At 40.4% G+C, this 21,369-nt stretch overlaps 2 protein-coding genes across 3 annotated transcripts; both read left to right on the plus strand.

The window, feature by feature from the left end:
• Window positions 1-309: 309 nt before the first annotated feature.
• ska2 (spindle and kinetochore associated complex subunit 2) lies at window positions 310-5,165 on the plus strand. 2 transcript variants are annotated; one of them, XM_054754747.1, is made up of 5 exons: window positions 310-449; window positions 817-1,039; window positions 1,592-1,684; window positions 2,950-3,123; window positions 4,413-5,165. In XM_054754747.1, the coding sequence occupies exons 2-5, from the start codon at window positions 1,007-1,009 to the stop codon at window positions 4,470-4,472; spliced, it is 360 nt and encodes a 119-aa protein (XP_054610722.1). In that variant the 5' UTR covers window positions 310-449; window positions 817-1,006; the 3' UTR covers window positions 4,473-5,165. The 2 variants fall into 2 exon arrangements, with proteins under 2 accessions (XP_054610722.1, XP_054610721.1); XM_054754746.1 differs by lacking the exon at window positions 310-449 and having other exon boundaries at window positions 720-1,039.
• Window positions 5,166-5,433: 268 nt separating this feature from the next.
• Window positions 5,434-21,359, plus strand: amot (angiomotin). The gene is made up of 12 exons (XM_054754734.1): window positions 5,434-6,053; window positions 8,627-9,590; window positions 9,806-10,376; window positions 11,250-11,394; window positions 12,271-12,363; window positions 13,583-13,728; window positions 14,560-14,709; window positions 15,133-15,329; window positions 15,927-16,055; window positions 16,737-16,975; window positions 17,083-17,337; window positions 18,553-21,359. The coding sequence occupies exons 2-12, from the start codon at window positions 8,689-8,691 to the stop codon at window positions 18,678-18,680; spliced, it is 2,955 nt and encodes a 984-aa protein (XP_054610709.1). The 5' UTR covers window positions 5,434-6,053; window positions 8,627-8,688; the 3' UTR covers window positions 18,681-21,359.
• Window positions 21,360-21,369: the final 10 nt, after the last annotated feature.

Raw genomic sequence — 21,369 nt, forward strand, 5'->3', positions numbered from 1 at the left:
CACAGGCTTATATAATAGAATATAGATAATTATTAGAATATTTTAGTATAAGTATTATTATTAGGATTATTATTATTATTATTAGTATAAGTAGTCTCCTCACTATCTAAGATAGCATAAAGTAAGATACTGTATATGGCCCATGTTACATACTCCAGTACAGTAGGTGGCGGTATGCACCTTTTCAAGTCATGGTTGCAACCCGCCGTTAAACTAAAAGAAGAAGAAGAAGAAGAAGAAGAAGAAGAAGAAGAAGAAGAAGAAGACGTCACTCACGAGCGCCCGCAGTTCAGATCAAAGCACATGACAAACAATCGACATTTGTGGACAGTAACACAGAAAGAAAGACAATTACAAACTGTTTCAGTGAAACTGAACTACAGCGGAGATTCTAATGAGTTTGAAGCGACAGAAGAGGCGACGTAGGACGCACAAGTGGCGGTCCATAGGTATAGAGAGACGTTGCATCGAGTGGGTTTGCCCACTGCTGCGATACGCCAACGTCGCCGCCATCATATTGGATGTGGCAAGGCTGCGCTCTAAATGAATACATGTACAAGTAAATGTACTTGCTCTCATAAAGCGCCTTTCTACAAAGACGTTTAATTCCTCTCGTTTATACCTTCACACACGCACTAATATACTTGAGAAACAGCCAACCAAAAACAATCAAAATCACATTGTTTTTGGTGCCTAACTGTTCCTCAAGCGTATTAGTGCGTGTGTGAAGTATTAAACGGGAGAAATTAACTTAAATCTCTTTGTAGAGAGGCGCTTTATGAAAGTAAGTATACATTTACTTGTATTCATTTACAGAGCTGCCTTGACTGTCTGTCTGAGAGGCGGTCTAGTTTTGACAGCAAAAGCCCCCGAGCTACACTGACACTCCAATCCAGTAGGTGGCGGTAATGCACTTAAAAACTGGGTTTAATCGATCGCTAACACCAAAGAAGAAGACAAAAGCAAGTATTTGAAGTTGTTGTGACAGCTAAAATAACATTTCGACATGGAGACAGCAGTGGAAAACCTTGAGTTGATGGTAAGCATACTTTAATGCTGGTGTAAAATGTCTTTATTGTCCTTTCCGTCTTGCACGTAATTCTACTTATCCCTGGGGACGGCAAGGACCAGTTTTTTTATTCCAGCGCGCTTTAAGCAAAAGCGGTGTACTACAAGACATCAAAATATGCTCCATTAACAATGTAATCTGTTTCGCTCCAATAAAAAGCAGCTCGTTTAGTTTGAAATCCTAGCTGCACAACATTAACCATATATTTGTTCTCTATTTTTAAGGTGAGTTGACTGGCTCTCTTCTCCAAAGCATTGCATGATGATTAGATCCCCGCGTTTTGATTATTACCGACAATGGACAATCTTCAGAAGCAAGCAGAGAGTTGTGGTCCTCCTCCAAGTGAACAATAAGACGACACACAACCATGTGTGTCCGTAACACGCTAAATGAATTCACATTTTTCGGTTGATTTCGAGCTTTCTTCAGCGCGTCACAGTGAGTCTTGAAGCTCACATTACAAATGAACAGCGTTGCTGCCAATTTACTGACAAAGCCTAAATCTTTGTGGTGCCTTTGCAGTTCTCAAAGTCGGAAGCGGGGTTGGACCACATCGAGAAGCGCCTGAAGCTGGACCTCAACAACCACACTGCTGAGAATGGACGTTTCCCTGAGGTGATAGCTCAACTACTGATAGCATTTTGACACAACCACCGGAAAATATAGCCATACAGGAAAATTCTGGAAAATGACCTATTCAGTAATGTAAGTTAGGCATGTGGAGTAACATTGAGTGAGTTTTATTTGCACGCTCATTCATATCCAGTTAGTCAGCACCTCGGGGAACATGGGCTAAATTCACTGTGTGTAAACTAAAAATGAATTTGTATTTGATTAAGTGTTGGCAAGGACAGAGGTGAGACGTTTCTAGTAGTTGGGTTAAACACATCGCAGGAGGCCCAATACTCTTGACATATACAGTAATCCCTGAGTTAATTGGTTCGAGTCCCGACGCGATGAGTGAATTTCCGCCAAGTAGGATTCAATATTAATAAACGGAATATTTTCGTAGTTGGAGCATAGAAAACCTGTTTGCGACTGACTTTGTAAATATGGTTTGTAACATTATTAGAGCCATGGATCACCGTGCAAGTATCGCAGTATTTTGCGCGTGATCCAAGATGGCGACGTAGACAAGCCGCACCCGTTATGAACCCCAACCAAGCGGGTGAATGCAAACCGAGGTGAAATTGTAGCAAAAATTTGGACGTTAACCGAAAAACGCTCTAACCGGGGCGTATGTTAACCAAGGTACCACCGCATTTGTATTTTCGTTCATTTAGAATATTTTTATAATTGAAAATGTTTAATTTAGGCCAAGAATACATAACATTTGCTTAAATATTAATTATTTTGGCTAATAGGCCCTAGTCAACCATGAAACAGTGAACATTAATTAATTAGTTAGAATTAATAAAAAAAAAAAACACGAACCACGATAGAGCGAGGGAAGACTGTACTCTCCAAGTTTTGAGGCTGTCGCTTGGCAACTCAGTCTCCATTCCCTCCACAGACATACAGTGGGATTAAGGTCCAAAGACAGGCTAGGCCGCTGCAGGATCTTAATGTTCTTCCTCTTGACCCAGTGCTCTTGTTGCCTGAGCCGTGTGTTTTTGGTTGTTGTAATGCTGGACGACACATCTTCTGTGGTCTGGCTGAGGTCAGTAGGTTCTCATCCAAGATTCTACGGTACATGACCCTGTTCATCAGCCCCTCAATGTGGTGAAGTCTTCCGTTACCCTTAGCAAAGAAACAGCCTCAAAGCAGATTGTTTGCCAATAGCGGTGGTGGTGGTGTGCTCATTAAACCGTTTCTCTGCCGCTGAACAAAGAGGCCGCTCTTCTTTAATACTTTGTCTGAAGAATACACTGTGCCTGCAGGAGAACCCCGTCATGATGCTGGAGAGACTGAGAGCCATTAAAGACAAACACGCAGTGTTGTGCTCTCAGATGACAGAGGTCGCCGCTGCACAAAAAGAGTCCATGTTCTCCATCAGAGACAACATCAGCAGGGCCGTCGTGCTGATTCAAAACTTGGCACAGAGCGGCATGGAGGTATTCAGTAAACGTGTTGATTTCATGAAGATGATGTTTTGCAGAATATGATATCATGTATATATGACATGACATTGGATTGGTGAATAGGTTTTTGTTCATGCAGCACATTTCAAAGGATATCTGTGGGGCCAATTGACACAAGTACGGATGTAAACTGTCGATTTAGCTCATCACGTGGATGACAATCGTGTTCTGGCAGCCAAAATTGCAGTGTTTTAAACTACCAGCATTATTATTTTATTACTGTGTAAACACAAAAGTTGCATTTTTTTTTTTTTTTAAAGTTCAAGGAACTCGGTGAGTATCGAAGAAGACGAACTGTAAACTTACAAACGTTAAGGAGATCTTTTGGAGACATTTCTAAACACCTGCAGATTCCAAGATCATTGGTTCAAACCATTTCACATGAGTATAAGTTGTTCGGATTTGCCAAGATCTTTAAGAAAACCCAAACTGTTACCCTTGGACGAGGGCGTACCACCAAACTCTGGGCCCCTCTTCACAAGCCTCCTTCGAGCTCTATCAGAGTCCTGGGAGCTTGAAGGTTTTGTGCAGAATCTTAGCTCTCCCCATTTTTTGGGGGCTGAGATGCCAGATGTTGTTCCATCCGCCCAGCTTGAGGTGTTACTGCCCCAACAGTCCACAATCTCTACATTTCCCCCACATTTTGTCTGGCTCTTCCCTCACCCCTTGGTATTTCTCCAACTTTTTGTGTTCCTTTTTCCGGATGTTGCTACCACTCTGGATTGCTATATCTATCATCATCACCATCGTTATCTTCTGATGTTGATTGCTGCTGGATAGCTCAGTGGGTAATGCCGCAGGCTCTTGGTATAGGGGGCCGGGGTTCAAATCTTTCAAGGTGAGCAATAATATCCAAGTCAGTAAAGATCCTTTTTTGGCTATTGGCTATATGGCAATACTTCAGATGAACGATGAAATAAATGATAGTCATACTGGCTTGGACGTCACCTGGGTCAACACTGTGGAATAAGAAGAAAGTGTATTCCTTGATGAACCAGTACAGTGTGTGTAAAGCTTGGAAATGCCAGTGACAGTCTTTGCATCCCTGCCTTGACTGCTGTGCCCACAACCTGGACAAGCGGAAGAAGATGGATGGCTAAATAACTGCTCTTTGTTTCATGTAATAGTCGCCAGAAATATCTGTAAAATGTATTGTTTATGTTTTATGATGTTGGGTCCAAACAATGTGTGTTTTTTTTTTTTTCACTTGGAATTTAATGTATTTGACGCTCTGATTGTTGCTGTTTTTCACCCCGTGACAGGTTCACTCCCTGGCTGAGTCGGTGCAGAAGCTGGAAGAGATTTCGATGAAAATAAAGTAAAATAACAATGAACTACTCAACTTTTGTACAGGGTCAAATCTGAAGCCTCCACTTGGACGACATGCTCACATTCCGCAGCCTCCCTAGGGGTTGAGGGTTGGCCCCGCCACTCCTCAAATCTGCATAGAGACAGATTTCAGCGTTACATGCTAATTGTTATCAGCAAAGAAGAATGATTTCACCAACCAGCTGAAAAAAAGGAGCTGTTGCCCCCAAATGACCCCCAGGCCCAACTTTGGACACCCTCGGGCTCAGCAGCTCATCTCCAAATTGAGCAAATCTAAATCAAATGATTCTAGACCAACTTTTAAAAAGACTTCTGTTTTCTAGGTTACTTTTAGATGATAATTACAATTTTACGTTCTTTATTGTTTTCTACCTGATATCAAAATCTGTTCACTTTTTCTTCATTAGTGTTCAAACTGAAGCATTAATCATTTCTACTTGTCTTTGAATGTACAGTATATATATATGTGTATATAATGTATAGATGCATGCACACACACACACATTTACATACACACATATACCTGTGTGTATATATAGTATACTGTACACTCAAAGATAATTAGAAATTATATATATATATATTATATATATATATTATATTGTGTGTATAAAAAAAGAGAAAGAACATAAATTAGTCTTAGTGAAAAAGGGCAATATGTAATTTATGTGCTGCTACCAAACTTTGCATCATCTCCATAAAGCATGATTTAAAAAAAAAACTATATTAAGTATATAAAATTATTTTAAAATAACTATAGTAAAGTATATTTATTAATAATTAGTTCAATATAATGAATACGTGCAAATAAACACAATTAATATAGGAAGTTAAACAGTATATATAATACTGTATATATTATAAATGTATAATAATGACATTACAATTAAAAGCAAATATTTACAGTGTATGCAATTTTAACAAATTGTAAATATTTTTATATAATTGTACAATTTAAACATACAAAAAGTAAAAAAAAAAGAATAATTAATGGAATGTACAAAATGCAAATACAACAAATAAAAAATAAATATTTAATGATATATCGTTTATATTGTCTATTAAATAAAAACAATAGCATATATAATTTTATTTGTATATAGTCGTATAATATGCATTTTTGCTGTGTGTGCAGACTTTAGGGACACCCTGATCCGATGGAAATGTGCCACTTTCCAAAATACATCTCCTAATATTGTCATTCCGTTGGAGACATAAGTAGTAAGAGATCGGCAAATGGGTGTTTTTACAAGATACATTCATCGAAATGAGATATTTTATCTGTGCAGCATTCTTTCGTGCCACAAACCGGATGAGGGTTTTTTGCTTCCTGCTCTCAGGACCTCCCTTTTTATGGAAAAACATGAAAGTAGCAACAAGGACTAAAAACGCTGGAAAGACAAACTGTTTGTTTCAAAACACAGCCTGGCGGTTGACGGCCGGTATTTTATACGTTATGTTGACTTTTATGTTGGCTTTTTTAAGTTTAGTTTTGTGTTGACTTGTGTAGCGGGAAAGAAGATCTGAGGAACATGTTTCCACTGAAGTCGTGTTGAAGGAGCTTCACTTGAAAGGTAAAAAAAAAAAAAAAAACAGCAGTTTCTTTCTTTAATTCTGTGCTGGTCTCTTGCTACAATGCGCCCTAAAAGCACGGCGCGGATATTTAACATTGTAACGGCACGATAAAAAGTTGTTCTTCGGACTTTACAGTAGTGATGCTCGAAAGAGTTAACGTCAACTCGAACTTCATCTTTGGCAGTGGAACGTAGGGGGAGTAAACTCAACGTTTCCTGTCTTGTCAGTAGATAGTTATTCCATCCAACTTTAGGGTTTCCAACTGTCCTCAAGGACCATCAACCTCTGCTGACAAAACCAGAAACCACTTGTACTGCATATCATTTGACAACCATTTGTCGCCTTTCTCCATCCAGCCCTTTCATTACTGTTTTGTGGATAAGCCATGGAACGTAATTGTTTATTTGAACCAGTCTTTTTACTGGGAGGGATAGATACATGATGTTTTACCCATGGTCGGCAGCTTCAAGGCGTGTACAACTGTTTTGCAATCGCTCCGCAGTTGCAGTTGGGGTGCACACATGCGCTGACAAAAACACACAAATGTGCAGCGTAGCCGACAACTGCAAGTTCTGAGTGAACTCAGGATGAGAGGCACGTTTAATCTTGCTCCCAGCTACCGTAAGCAGACATTTTCAACACACAGTACACTTCCGGCCTTCAAAGTAAGAGTGTTGTTCGCCACATAGGCCTACTGCGTAATTGTGTCAACAAAACATAACGTTAGAAATGATAACAATAGAAAGCAATACTCTCAAAACAATCCACAAAATCAAAATAAAGGCATGTCGTTGAATTAATGCAATCGCTCCTCCGCTTGTTGTACGGAGAGCAGATGATAAGTGGTAAATGTGGCCATGTACAGACGGAAATGACACATGCTGTCAATTTGCATACTTGGCCGAGACGAAAAGTGAGCAAAAAAGAATGAAAAGCAAAGCATATATTTTTAGAAATACTTTGTCACTTCTTTTAGTCTTTTTTTTTTACGACACAAGCAAGACGGAGCCGCCTGTGAGTGATTTTAGATGTTGGGCCCTCTGAAATGTGTTCTATTTTTTCCCAAATTTTATCAGTTTAAAAATTTTTTATTTCAGTTTTTTGACCTGGTAGACTTTTTTTTTTTTTTTTTTTACCAGCATAGACTGTGTACTTTTGTGGCAGTTAATAAAAGGCTTGTTAATTAAATGCAAAAACCCTTACAATTTTGCCCAGTATTTTAGAAACGGGTGTAGCTTGGCTAACTTTTCTAACGGAAGACGTAGTCATCAATGCAATTCCAGTTGCATTATATTTTGTTTACACAATCAGGCAGTATGTGGTGAACAGAACTCTTATTTTGAAGGCCAGAAGTGTACTGTGTGTGTTGAGGATGTCTTTTGACGGTTAAGACGAGCTGGAAGCAAGAATAAATGTGCGTCTCGTCCTGATTATCACTCAGAACTTGCACGACGTCAGTGGGCATTGTAAAATGCTCATTTGCATTAACAAGCGATAAAAGACAACACGCTTTAAACACACTCACACAGCCGCGCTAGCATGCTCCGCTAAACTAAGCTAACCCCGCTAGCTACCATTCACGCTCTGTCAGAGAGGAGTTCTGAAGTTTTGCCGGTGTTGTGGGTCGCCTTTTCAACATGTTTAAATGTCGCTTAAATTTTAAATATTGAAGTAAAAAGACATCTTTTTTTAAAGTTATAATATTATGAGAAACAAGGAAAACAGTGAATAAAGTTGTAAGTTTTTTGGAAAATTAGGTTGCGGAAAAAGTTCTAATGTTATGAGAATAAAGTAAAAATAAAATTCCTAATTACATTTTTGTTAAACTTTGAGCCCTGCGACTTATACAGCGGCATGGCTAATTTATGGCTAAAGTATAATCTCGTGACATCTCCTTTACTTCAGAACTACTGCTAATAGAACTACTGCTAATTGTTAAATACCCTGCCGCACAAGAGTCAGTGAGGAAACGGTAGCTCTTTCTTTGGCAGGAGCTATCAGTTCACTCACAACGTGCTTGTCAACCTATTGAAAATCGCAGGAGGTCATTATATATAACAGTATAGCAACATAACAGTCAGACTCATGGTGTCATCTTGCCATCTATCTATTTTCTATGCCGCTTGTCAGAAAATGTTTGCTCAGAAATAAATGCATTTTGGGAAAACTTGAAAATGTTGCTTTTTTATTTCATTTTAAACTTGCATTGGTACATGTTTGTATATTTATTAGGTATAACGTTTGAGTGTTAGGTTGCTGTGTGATGAGTTTTGTGTTCTGAGTAAAATGACACAGACTGTTATATTGAGTAATGACCTCCTGCAATTTCCAATGGGTTGACAAGCTCGTTGTGAGTTTTTCTCGTGCACATGTAGCATTACATTGTTGCCAAACATCTTGAGTGATTATACAATGGAAGGCTCTGCTGTGTTCTGGGATGATATTTTGTTTGCACATCAATGAAAAAATGTTAGCTTCACCAATGTTTTTCACCCGTCACTTCTTGTAAATTACAATTGTCATCCATACGTCACACGGTGTTCTTATTTTATTTTTTTTTATTTCTCTCTAGGAAGTTAAAGCACTGAGTAGAGCTTGGTTTTCTTTAAATCGTGTCGTCCGTGCAAGACGTAGATGAGGACCGCCACCGAAGAGACATCAAGCAGCAGCTCCAGTGCAGGAGGCGGCAATAGCACCGTCCTGCAGCGTCTCCTGCAGGAGCAGATGAATCGGAGTTTTGTGATGCAGCAGCAGGGAGGAGCAGTGTCTGGAGGTGGAGGGCACGGGCAGGGTGGCCCTTCCGAAGACCATTCCATGACCCCGCACATTGCCAGACAGGAGCCGCAGGGACAAGAGCTACAGACAGACAGCCTGGAGCAGTTGGGTTCCAGAGTAGTTGGAGGTTGTGGGAGCAATGGAGGGGGAGTTGGTTCCATAACTGGAGCAGGTGGCGGCAGCGGATGTGCTTCGACCAACCAGGGTCAGTGCCTAAACCTAGAGGACCTGCCTACTTACGAGGAAGCTAAGGTTCAGTCACAATACTTTCGTGGTCACGGCCCACCTCCTCAGCTTCAACAGCAGAGCAGCCAATCTCAACAGACCACACTGCCTTCCTCAGCAGGCGCCGCCTTCTACGTCGCTGGAGTAACTGACGCCAAGGTGCGCACAGAAGGTCGGCCCACCGTGCAGCGTGTTAATGGTGCGGTTAAGGTTCACCAAGATGACGGGCTCAAGGATCTAAAACAAGGGCACGTTCGCTCTTTAAGCGAACGGCTAATGCAGCTCTCCTTGGCCACAAGTGGGGTTAAGGCGCATGCTCCAGTCATCAGCTCTTCACTGTCCCCCCAGCTGTCCCCTCCAGAGCAGCCAGGTGATTACTACAAGCCCCAGTATCGCGGACCACCTCCAGACTACCCCTTTAAAGGAATGGGCTCCCCTTGTATGCAGCAAGAGACTGGAGGTCCTTTTCATCAGGAGCAGTCAAGGGAAGTGCCCCATGTCCGATATCAGCCCCCACCAGAGTATGGCTCATTTAGGTAAGATAAATAACTCATCTTGGCACAGAAACCCAGGCTGTTTAGTAGTTTTACAATTGAACGATGTTGTTGGGAAGACTTTGAAGAGCGGTGAGTGATTTTGGGAGGAGAGAGAGGGAAGGGGTTGATCCACTCCAACAACTTTTCAACATCTTTCTCAACATCAGCTCTATTTCAGAAAACTTAACAAAACATTGGTGTTCCACTCTTCTCAGGTCCAGTAAGGACGGTTCGGGCACTTTCCAGAAGTCCCTTCACCAGCACAGCCCCACCTCTTCAGTCACCTCTGTTGGTTCTTTGTCCCGCGCCCAGTCCTCAACTCTCTGTAGCGTGCCCAATGTCTCCCACTCCTCTCACCCCTCCTTTCTCCAGCAACATCCACAGAGTCAGGGTCAGACCTTGCCCAGCATGGGGCTTCGCCATCTACAGGGTCTTGTTTCCCATCAGGTAGGGGAGACTTTCACCCCTGTACCGATCAACCCAACACCACAAAGATGCCACGGTTTCCCCAGCAACCCCTACAGTTCCACACCACGGAGTTACAACAAACAGCAACAGAATCATCAGTATCAACTACAGCATTTCCAAGGACCGCTCCCTCCCCAGACTCAGCCCTTTGTTCAGCCTGGACATTTCCCCCATCTGCATTCTTACTCACACCTGCAGGGGGAATCCTTTGCAATGGTAACACAAGTCCAACAGAGAGTGGACGTGCTGACAGAAGAGAACAGAATTCTGAGGCAGGAGATGGAGGCCTGTCGGGAGAAAGTCACCAAGCTGCACAAGGTAACATTGGAACACATTTTTTTGTTCAAAATCTTAGTGAGCATAAAGTTAAGCTCTTCTTTGAAGAACATATACATAATACAGTGTACAGCTTGTATTGCAGTATAGCCACTGAAAATGAGTAAAGATTATTGGTTGACCCTGGCGATGTCTGTTCTGAGTGGAGCCTATCTTGGAAAATCGCTGTTATGATCTTGGTCTTGTTCCCAATCTTCTTCTTGCCAAGATCATCTCATAACATTGGGTTATTAACATTAGGTTTGGTTCATTTTTGGTACAGAAAGGGAACAAAATGCACAACATAAAACTGCTTAGCATTTGTGTTGAATGATTTTGAAAAGGAAACAAAAAACTACTAGCAGGTATTTCTCTAAAAAAAATATAATTCTCAAATAAAAAAATAAGTATGAAATAAAATACACTTTTAATAGTATATTTTTATTTATTAGTCATTTGTTTATTTTGAGTGCATCATCATTATATTGAAAGTAGAGCTGCAAAAAATAATCAATGAATCAACGATTAATCAGTTATGCAAATAATTAATATTATGGTATTCGATTAATCGTTTTTTGACTTGAAAATGTAAATATCCTTTGATTTCAGCCTGTCAGATGTGCTCGTGCTTGTCCTTAGTCATCATATCGATTTGATCCGTCTGGGGCCTAACCAAACAGCTTCAGGTTAATCAACTAAGCAAATCTATTTATGGTGGTCCAATTATTCAGTCCAGGTCACCACAAATGAATGTATGGGAAAAACTTTTAAAAAATATTTCACGCATCACTTGTAAATGATGTCTTATTATCCTTATTGTTGTCATTTGTTGGTATTTTTGTTGTTTCTCTTCATTCCATCTATTTCCTTTGGCAGTTGGAAACAGAAATCCAGCTGGTGTCAGAGGCTTACGAGACTCTTGCTAAATCCTCCTCTAAAAGGGAGGCCCTGGAGAAAACAATGAGGAACAAGCTAGAATTGGAGGTCCGGCGGCTGCATGACTTTAACAGGGACCTCAGAGGTAAGACAGCAGCAAACCCACAGTTGTAGTCAGAAGTTGACATGTACACTCATTATCAGCATGTGAATGCCATATTCATTTTGTGCTTTGATTGACTTACATGCATCCGCAGTCAAATGTAGCACACGTCACCAGAAATAAGGCATCCTCTTTGGCGTACGTCCGCGATGTCATGGTTCTAGAATGTTGATATTTAATTTTTTTTTTTTTTTTTACATTTTTGCAAATTGTGGTTTCAGCAGAATAATGTGTTTATTTTGTGTTATTTTGTTAATTGATGATTTGTGTGTGTGTGTGTGTGTTTTTTTTCCAACAAAACAAGGTAAAAGTGATGTTAAATGTTCAGTTGTCCATTCATTTGTAATTACTTTTGCATCATTTTCTGCAAAAAAAACTATAATGATTGTCTATAAAATGTGTTTTGTGCTCACATTTCTGGGTGTCTGGAACGGATTAATTCGATTTACATTATTTTCTATGGGAAAATTAGCTTTGGTTAGAGTTTGTTTTGGTTTGAGTTGGCCCTTCTGGAACGAATTAATGACATTAACCAAGGTACCAGTGTATATTTTGGTGGTGTCGTTGCGCCACCTCGTACCGGAAGTCAAGGTATCGGGGAAGGAAATGCAAAAGAAGACGAGTAGGGGGAACCCATGCAAAGAAAAGAAAGAACAGAAAAGCGGACAGCAACAAAAACATGAGGCTAGTATTATTCCGATTATTGATGGTACCCTTGGAATCATTATATATGACTTATTGTTTCTTTAAGCATGTTCGAAATAAAATAATTGGCCGTCTGGGACTTCTTTATTCTCTCATATTCTATTTTTCCTGCATCAAGGTCAGATTTTAATGATGTGTATTCTTGTCTCAAAGAGCGCATGGAGACGGCCAATAAGCAGATGACGGCTAAAGAGTGTGATGGCTCAGAAGACCACTTGAAGACCATATCTCAGCTGCTTGCACAGAGTAAGAACAAATCCAAACATGCTCACACACACATCATTTAGGTCGGCAGTAGCTCAGTCTCCTTAAGACTGGTGCTCTGAAGAGTGCTTGTTAGATTCCTGCCATTGAAAAAGAAAACACTGTCGAGGTGCCCTTAATGTGTGCGGTGTACTTCTTTATGTGGTATGCAACACGATACAGTCCCTCGTTTATCACGATTATTTGATTCCAAACCCGACCGCGATAAGTGAATTTCTGCAAAGTGGGATCCAATATTAATAAATTGTATTGTATTTCATTGCATAGTATAACTACCTGTTTTATTGTGCATATGACAATAAAGTTCTTGAATCTTGAATAAATTTAATATTTTTGTAGTTGTGGCATAGAAAACCTGTTTGGACTTTCTAAATTTGTTTTTTAACATTATTAAAGCCCTCTAGACATGGAATAACACTCCTATAGTCACCTCTACACTTGTACTACCGAATATAGTAGACGTAATTAGGGAAAATAAGACATATTAGACATAAATAACACATTAGCAGCTCCTTGTTTTTTTCTGCGGTGGCTATTGTCTCAGTGTATTGTAAAGGTGGCTTTAAAAGGCTTGACACTCCTATTGCCCAATATAGTAGACATAAGAGTAAATAAGCCGATTTTGACATAAATAAAACTTGTGCTCATGTGTGTCAGAGTAAGTGTGCTTCTTAGGGGACCTTAGTGGTGGGTGGACAGATGTGGAGGACAGCAAGCAACGTCGGAGGTTCAGAGTTGAGTTCTAGCTTTTTCTGGGTTATGGCCCCAAAAGTAGCCCGTGTTATTATTCTGCTTATTATTGTGCCTGTTGTCAGATACTTTAAACCTGCAAAAAATGCCTGTTCAGGCTATCACGTCTGGTGTCTGTGTGACACCTAGTGGCCAATAGAGAATACTACATGCACAATTAGAATGCTTCTTCTGCCCTGTATTTGTATTTTACTTCATTTAGTTAGTTCATCACAGCCGTCTTATGCTTAAAAATGCATAATTTAGGCCCTGGGCAGATTAGATTGACATGGCAACAGATAGAAGCAGAAATTTGATTGTGCAAACAAAAAAAATCTAACATACACATAAACACATGAGACACACTACGAAATGAACTGTTGAGAATACTACTGTCCTGTTACACCAATAATCTTTACACATGTAAAGATGGGTCACTTTTGATAATAATGTGTGCTTTGTTTATGTTTAGACAAAGAGACGATGTGCGAGAAGGAAAAAGTAGAGATGGAGCTGAATGCACTGCGCTCAATCACAGAGGACCAGAGGAGACACATTGAAATCAGAGACCAGGCTCTGAATAACGCCCAAGCCAAAGTGGTCAAATTAGAGGAGGAGGTAAGGGTGTTGTGGAAACCCTACAGCAGGTGTTGTACAGCTGGCGGCCCACGGGCCACATCCGGCATGTGTATATCCGAGCACTGGTTCGATTCCTGCCGTGGAAAAAGAAAACACCATTGAGGTGCCCTTAATGCGTGTGGTGTACTTCTTTGTGTGGTATACAACACACAGTCGTCCCTTGTTTATCACGGTTAATTAGTTCCAGACCTGACCGCTCCATACCCTCCATAGTCACCTTTACAATGTTATTATTCTTTTTTTTATGCCACATTGCGCGACACTAATGCACAGCCGACTGGACATAAGAGACAGCCGCTGCCCATAGCATATAGCAAGCTACTGAGCTAACTGGTTAGCCCCCAATTTATTTGTTCTAAACTTAAGAAGGTGTTTCAAATGCAGTGGGGAAGAAGGACAGAGTGAGAAGCCAAAAATGTACCACTTCCACACCGAATGCGAGGAGAACTTTTTTTCCCACATGCCATGGCTGACTGCATGCACTGTTAAGGTAATCTAAGGTAATGTCTCATCGACGTAATGTTACTGACGCATAGTGACCAGAATACTACATATGACCACAAAAGGGAGGGACCACTCTATGCTGTACATTTTACTGGTATGATCACGTATGTATACATTATTATTGGTGGTGAATGAGATGTTTTCTGCAGAAACAAGAGGCCTATTTTTTGGAGAGAAAAAAAGTCTAAATAAAACAAAATTCTTTTTTGACGAAAAATCTGCAAATCTGCGGGGTCGCGAATGCTGTTTCTCAACTATGCGCGAATCCACTGTACTTTGTAATTACTGAAATTGTGTGTTGCACAGCTAAAGAAGAAACAAGTTTATGTGGAGAAGGTGGAGAGAATGCAGCAGGCTCTCGCTCAGCTGCAGGCAGCGTGTGAGAAGAGAGAACAACTTGAGCATAGACTTCGGACCAGGCTGGAGAGAGAGCTGGAGTCACTACGAATGCAACAGGTAACCAAGCGCACATTCATTTTCAATCCATGCTGTCAATTAGATGAGGATTGTCAAACTTGTTTTCATTGTTGGCCACGTCGGAGGGTCAGTGACCCTCAGAGGGCGTGTTATAACAGTGAAACATACACAGTTACAGTGAAAATACATGGCGGTCCGGCTGCCGCTCTCTTTGGCTCTTTGAAATATCGATACTATTGTGTTGTTTATTTTCCAGCTCAAATTGTTGTTTTGGTCATTGCCTCCTGTCATATGACTTTGAATTGCTCATTCTCTTCTCTTCTCTCTGCTGGTTCCCTCTTTAGTGTCAGCAGGTTCAGCCATGAAACGGAGCATAAACAAAAGTCTTGTGTTTATATTGTTGTTGGGTATGTGTTTTACTTTTACTTTAACTTATCAAATGATGTGTCCTTGTCCTTCCAGCGCCAGGGAGGTACTCAAAACAATGGTGTGGTCCCATCAGAGTACAGTGCCACTGCACTAATGGAGCGCCTAAGGGAGAAGGAGGAGCGCATTTTGGCTCTGGAGGCTGACATGACCAAGTGGGAGCAAAAGTATTTGGAGGAGAGCGTCATGAGGCAGTTTGCCCTGGAGGCGGCCGCTTCTGTTGCTACTCAAAGGTAAAAGGACATAATATGCATGATTGTATTTGAACACAGAGGAGTTTTGTACAAATATCTGTATGATATTGTAAAATAGGTCACACTTTACAATAAGGTACACAGGAACTAATGACTAAGGCACATACATTTAGACTAGTTACTGAGGAACTAATGAGGAACTAATGACTAAGGCACATCAATTTAGACTAGTTACTGAGGAACTAATGAAGACCTAATGATGAACTAAGGAGTAGAGCAGCTACTGAGGAACTAATGAAGAGCTAATGAGTAATTAATGCAGTGGTTAGGGTTCGGTAGGTTCTTTCCTCATTTACTACGGTACTCTAATTGTGTGCACCGTATTGTAAAGTGTTACCGTAAAATAAAATAAATTCATTGTTATTGAGAGATATTACAGATATGACACTAACACCTGTAACGCAAAGCTAAGATGTGGACGTTTTTATTCAGATAGCTTAGTGTATATTGACCCACATTGCATTGCTTTGAGCAACTTTAGTTGCAGCAATCTCAACACTGACTAATGCGTTTCACTCTTCTTCATGTAGTCATTACATTACTACAGCCTAAAGCAGGATACTGTGTGTATTGCAGGGATACATCTGTAGCAATGCTAAGCCATTCTCCCAGCAGCAGCTATGACACATCGGTGGAGGCTCGCATTCAAAAAGAAGAAGAAGAGATTCTAATGGCGAATCGGCGCTGTTTGGACATGGAAAGCAGGTATTACACAACACCGGTATTTTAATACAAACTACAAAAGCACTCAGAGCGCAGACCTCCTAGTCCTACATTTATGTTCTCTACATACTTGTATTTAGATTCATTGACCATGAAAACATACCATTAGCAATTGGATTCATAACGATATGAATATTAGTTCAATAGCTATTTATACAAATCGCATTTTCCGTAATGGCGATTTTCTTCTGGATCTAGCTCCTTAGTGTTTGAAGATACAACAAATCCGTTGGCACACTCCTTATTCCACAGTGTCTTGGCTGTATATAATGGTGTTTGTTTCATGTTTATAGCTTCATTTGTTCTCTTCGGAAAATGCAAGACATGACAGCCAATTTAAGTGTTTTTAAAGCCTTGGAAACCAAAAGTTGCATTTGCATGCTCAAACGATACATTGTGTAGCCAAAGTCAGAATGACTGTTAGAAAGGTGAGGGACCAGCCCAAAATTGCTGGATGGGGATGTTTCTCTGTCCAAAAGCCCTCCTGAGATGTGTGCAACCCTGGTGACAAAGTGTCAGTCAGTTCCATGACCCCTCACAGTACATGTAGTACAGAAAACAGGATGACACTTGAAGGGATGGTGCATAAGTCAGGTCCATAAGTAAGTGGCTCTATTGTCTACTCTAACATCCAACCTCCTCACTCTGTTCTTTCTTACTAAGGATAAAGAACCTCCATGCCCAGATCATAGAGAAGGATGCTATGATCAAGGTGCTTCACCAACGTTCTAAGAAAGAACCAATCAAGTTGGATGTGCCACCAACAATGAGGCCGTCTAAGTCTCTGATGTCCATCTCTAATACTGGATCTGGTAGTTCAGGACTGCTCTATCACAGCCTTGGACTCAGTAGCTCACCCATCACTGAAGAACGCAAGGATAGCAACTGGAAAGGCAGCCTGGGTAAGTCACCTGGTAACTTCTAGACTTCACACTTTTACAAACAGTGGGACAGCATGTTGTTCATGGTAGCACGTGGAACACAGTTTTCATTTGTTCTTCTGCTACAGGGGTTCTCTTGAGTCCAGAATTCCGCACAGACTCTCTTAGAGCAGAGTCGATATCGTCATCTCCTTCCCCGGTGTTTTCTTCCACGCAAATGGCAGCGGCCCACTCGAAGACAGGCAGCAGAGACAGCTGCACGCAGACCGACAAGAATCAGAGTCAGGACACCAGTAAGCCCGGCACCCCGGCTCTTCAGAGCATGACGCTGCCAAGCCGATTGTCCAGCCCGAGCCCCAACTACATCCCTGACCGTGGACTTGGTAAGATTACATACTGAGAAATATACTTCCTATTTGATATCATTAGTATACACATGAACATAAAACTGCCTAGCTTTTAATTTTTTAAACCATAGTAAACTGCTGGCGGGTAATTCTTCAATAAATACAAAAATTAAAACAAAATGTATAATTGAAGGATGGGGGTGCCACTTTGATACATTTTGTGCATTAAAGATGCTAAAACCAATCCAATGTAGGTCAATACAGTAATCCCTCGTTCATCACAGTTAATTGCTTCCAGACCCGACTGTGATAAATGAATTTGCACAAAGGAGGATTCCTTATTTATAGATCAAATATTTTTGTAGTTGGAGCATAGGAAACTTGTTTATGACCTTCTAAATACGTTTTTTTAACATTATTAGAGCCCTCTAGTCATAAACTAGCACCCCTATAGTCACATTTACTCGTGTTACCCAATATAGTAGACATAATACGAGTAAATAAGCCATTTAAGACATAAACAAGACTTGTGCTCGTGTGTGGGCCGACAGGAAGTGACGTAGAGGGTTCAGATTTAAGTTTTAGCTTGGCAACAGCAGCCGGTGTTAGGGGTTGTTATGCCTGTCGTGAGCTAATTCAAACATGCAATAAAAGCCTGTTGTTCCGGTGACCAAGTCTGGTGCTTGTGTGTCTCACCGAACATTACAGTAACATTACTGACACCTAGTGACCAGAGTAGAATACTACATATCATCACAAGTCTTTGAATACGTCTTCCGAATGCCTTATATATTCATTTATCTATTTTTATACATGAAAATGTTTAATTTAGGCAAAAAAAAAAAAATCTGTAAAATCTGTAAAAATGCATATTTTTTGACAAATAGGCCGTATTTAACCACAAAACAGCATGATTTATTAATATATTTTTGAAAAACATCCACTTTGTGCTATAGGTGACAAAGCAAATTAGCGCAATATCTAATATTATTTCTATTACTTGTCTGTATTGTATACTTAAATGAGGTAACCAAAATATATACACAGCTTTGAGTACTGCATCACACCACTGCAGCAGTAGTTATGTACTACCACAATAACAACATACTGTTGAAGTATATTTAAGTAAAGAATAAAAAGTACTTCCAACCCTCCAAAATACACGCTTCTACGTATTACAGCTCGCAATACAGGTTCATTTATGCAGCTTATTTTTGACTACTTGACACGTTGCTTTTATGTCTGTGCTAGATGGTCCAGTATTTCACTGCAGCACCCTGGAGCGAAGGGTCCCCGCCCCGTCCCACTCACAGCAACACCTCCCAGCCACACCCCCCCAGCAGGAAGTGGACAAAGATTTGATGGAAATTCTCATCTGATCCGCTGACCTCATCCGAATGAATGAATGAATGAATGAATGAATAGGTGGCAGCTTAATATGAACATAATGTGTACGGTTAAAGTTCATATATTTACTCTCAAGCACAGTGGCGGTTTTCACACGTTCCCTTCACTCTTGCTGATTAGCTCTGTCCCAACGCAGCATTGTGTCAATCAAAAAAACACTTTTATTGTTCCGAAAAATAATGAAGAAAACAACTTAAATGGCAAGCGCTGGCTGGTAGCACACTTGAAAAGCTCCTTTTCTTGCAAACATTTTACGACTGAATCAGATAAGCTTGTGTATGCTCTTCCTGTTAGATAAATTACCTGGTTAAATGTTTGTTAAAACAAACCATGAATAATGTCCATAATAATTTATTATGCACTGTATTATGTAAGTATTTACTCGTGTGAGGTTATATAGTATCTAAACATCCAGTGTCCCAACCGACTGTCCGCATAAATGCAAATAAGAATGTTAATGCCAACAAAAGTTAAGCATGTGAAGGACCCATTTTGAAATGATGAATTGTGATTCTATTTGATTGTTTTTATTGCACAAGTCAGGATTTACATCAGTCGCTTACATGAGCAGAGGATGCGCTATTTGATGAAGACGACGCCAATTGCGTATCTTTCTACAACACAACACGCATGCTGTGGACACAGCACAACCATTCTGATTTGTTTTTATTTGTCTTATTATCGTTACATTGCGTATACTGGGCAACACAAAAATGTATAAACACACTTGTGTCAATTGTGGCCCAACATTATATACAGCATATAACATACCATATAATATACACGTTATTATATACATTTTATATACACCACATTTTATACACACTCCTAATCAAAATTTTTAGAAGAATTTACATTTTGCGCTGTTAAGGGGGTTATACGGTAAGTAGAGCTTCAAAATGCAAAAAAGAAGAAATGTGAGTGAGACGAAAACATTTGAGTAAGCGATTTATTGCAAACAAGAGTTAAAGTGAAATAGGCTGTTCATTAGCTGATCAAAAGCTTAAGAGCACAGCCTTTAAAAGCCAAAATCTTGGCAGAAATGTGGATTCAATGTCATTTTCTGTCACACTGGCGTGATCTCTTGATGGCAAAGGCAAAAAAGCTTTCTCTCTTTGGACGCGGTCGGATTGTCGAGCTTTATAAGCGCTGGCCCTTACATTTAGACCGGCCCGTCCGTCAAGACACGGGACGATCCTCGGCCCAAATGAAGGCTGTCACTGGTGCCGAGTGCAGTCCAATAACAATCAGACGGCATCTGCGAGAGAAGGGTTTTAAGAAGAAAAACGAAGGACTCATCTCCTTCAACGCCACAAAATTGTCTGTTTGGAATTTGCACTGGAGCACCAAACCTGGGACATTGAAAAGTGTAAGACAGTTTTATTCTCTGATGAGAAAAATGGAACTTTGATGGTCCTGATGGCTTCCAACATTACTGGCATGACAAGGAGATCCCACTTGAGATGTTTTCCACACGACACAGTGGAGGGGGCGCCATCACGGTCTGGGGTGCTTTTTCTTTCAATGGAACAATGGAGCTTGAGGTTGTGCAGGGGCGTCAAACGGCAGCTGGCTATGTGGAGATGTTGCAGGGGGCATCCCTTACTGAAGGCCCTCGTCTGTGTGGTAATGACAGACTTTTTCAACAGGACAACGCTGCAACTCACAATGCCCGCCTGACAAAGGACTTCTTCTAGAGGAATAAGCTCACTCTTTTGGAGCATCCTGCCTGTTCCGCTGATCTGAATCCAATTGAGAACATTGGGGGATGGATGGCAAGGAAAGTTTACAAAAAATGGTCAATCAGTTCCAGACCGTGGATGCCCTATGTGACGCCATCTTCACCCCCTGGAGCAACATTCCCACTAACCTCCTGGAAACACTGGCATCAAGCATGCCCAAACCAATTTTTGAGATGACTAACAAGAATGGTGCAGCTACTCATTACCGAATCCTTTTTTTGAGCATTTTATTTGTTTCAGGAGGGTTTCTGGGCTTTTTTGAGCTAGGGTCATGAACTTTTGATCAGCTGATGAACATCCTGTTTCAGTTTAATGCTCGTTTGCAACAAACTGCTCACTGAAAAATGTTTTTGTCTCACTCTCATTTCTTCTTTATGCATTTTGAACCTCTTTAAGATCCAACAGTGAAAAATGTAAATTCTTGCAATTTTTACAACTGGTCTTAAAATTGGGATCAGGAGTGTATTTATATATAGTGAGAGAAATAATTATTAGCTGCCCCTTGTACAAAGACATGAACGGTTCATCGTAAATATTATACGCTAGGTTTATTTTAATAGCAAGACGTAGTGTAAAAAAAAAGTATTTATCACCAACCAACCAAGCATTCTGACTCCTAAAATGGATTTTAAAAAAGACATCTGTTACAGCAACGGTCTCTTCCATTCTTACTATAAAATTGATGAATAGCTATGCTTTGTTCAAAATATATTTTTGGGAGCCCTCTGTTGTGTTTATGTTACAATGCATGACAACTACTGTTTACAGTGCATAGAATAACATGAATGTATAACAAATGTACATAGCCTAAATATTTCCTGTCATTTTCTATTGTCACTGTCATGTCTATGAAGAAACGCTGAAGTAAACGATCAATCTTACAGCATTTTTGTCTTCGTTGGCTCGCCTTGAACTTGGC

This window comes from Dunckerocampus dactyliophorus, chromosome 16 (genome assembly GCF_027744805.1).
Source record: "Dunckerocampus dactyliophorus isolate RoL2022-P2 chromosome 16, RoL_Ddac_1.1, whole genome shotgun sequence".
Classification (NCBI taxonomy): Eukaryota; Metazoa; Chordata; class Actinopteri; order Syngnathiformes; family Syngnathidae; genus Dunckerocampus; species Dunckerocampus dactyliophorus.

What these genes read in the sequence shown, in the direction of transcription:
- ska2 (XM_054754747.1), top strand. Translation starts at nt 1,007, where the DNA reads ATGGAGACAGCAGTGGAAAACCTTGAGTTGATG. An exon ending in TGGAAAACCTTGAGTTGATG is followed by an intron (nt 1,040 to 1,591) that starts GTAAGCATACTT and finishes GTGCCTTTGCAG; the next exon opens with TTCTCAAAGTCGGAAGCGGG. An exon ending in TGGCACAGAGCGGCATGGAG is followed by an intron (nt 3,124 to 4,412) that starts GTATTCAGTAAA and finishes ACCCCGTGACAG; the next exon opens with GTTCACTCCCTGGCTGAGTC.
- amot (XM_054754734.1), top strand. Translation starts at nt 8,689, where the DNA reads ATGAGGACCGCCACCGAAGAGACATCAAGCAGCAGCTCCAGTGCAGGA. An exon ending in TGGTCAAATTAGAGGAGGAG is followed by an intron (nt 13,729 to 14,559) that starts GTAAGGGTGTTG and finishes TGTGTTGCACAG; the next exon opens with CTAAAGAAGAAACAAGTTTA. An exon ending in TGTTTGGACATGGAAAGCAG is followed by an intron (nt 16,056 to 16,736) that starts GTATTACACAAC and finishes TTTCTTACTAAG; the next exon opens with GATAAAGAACCTCCATGCCC.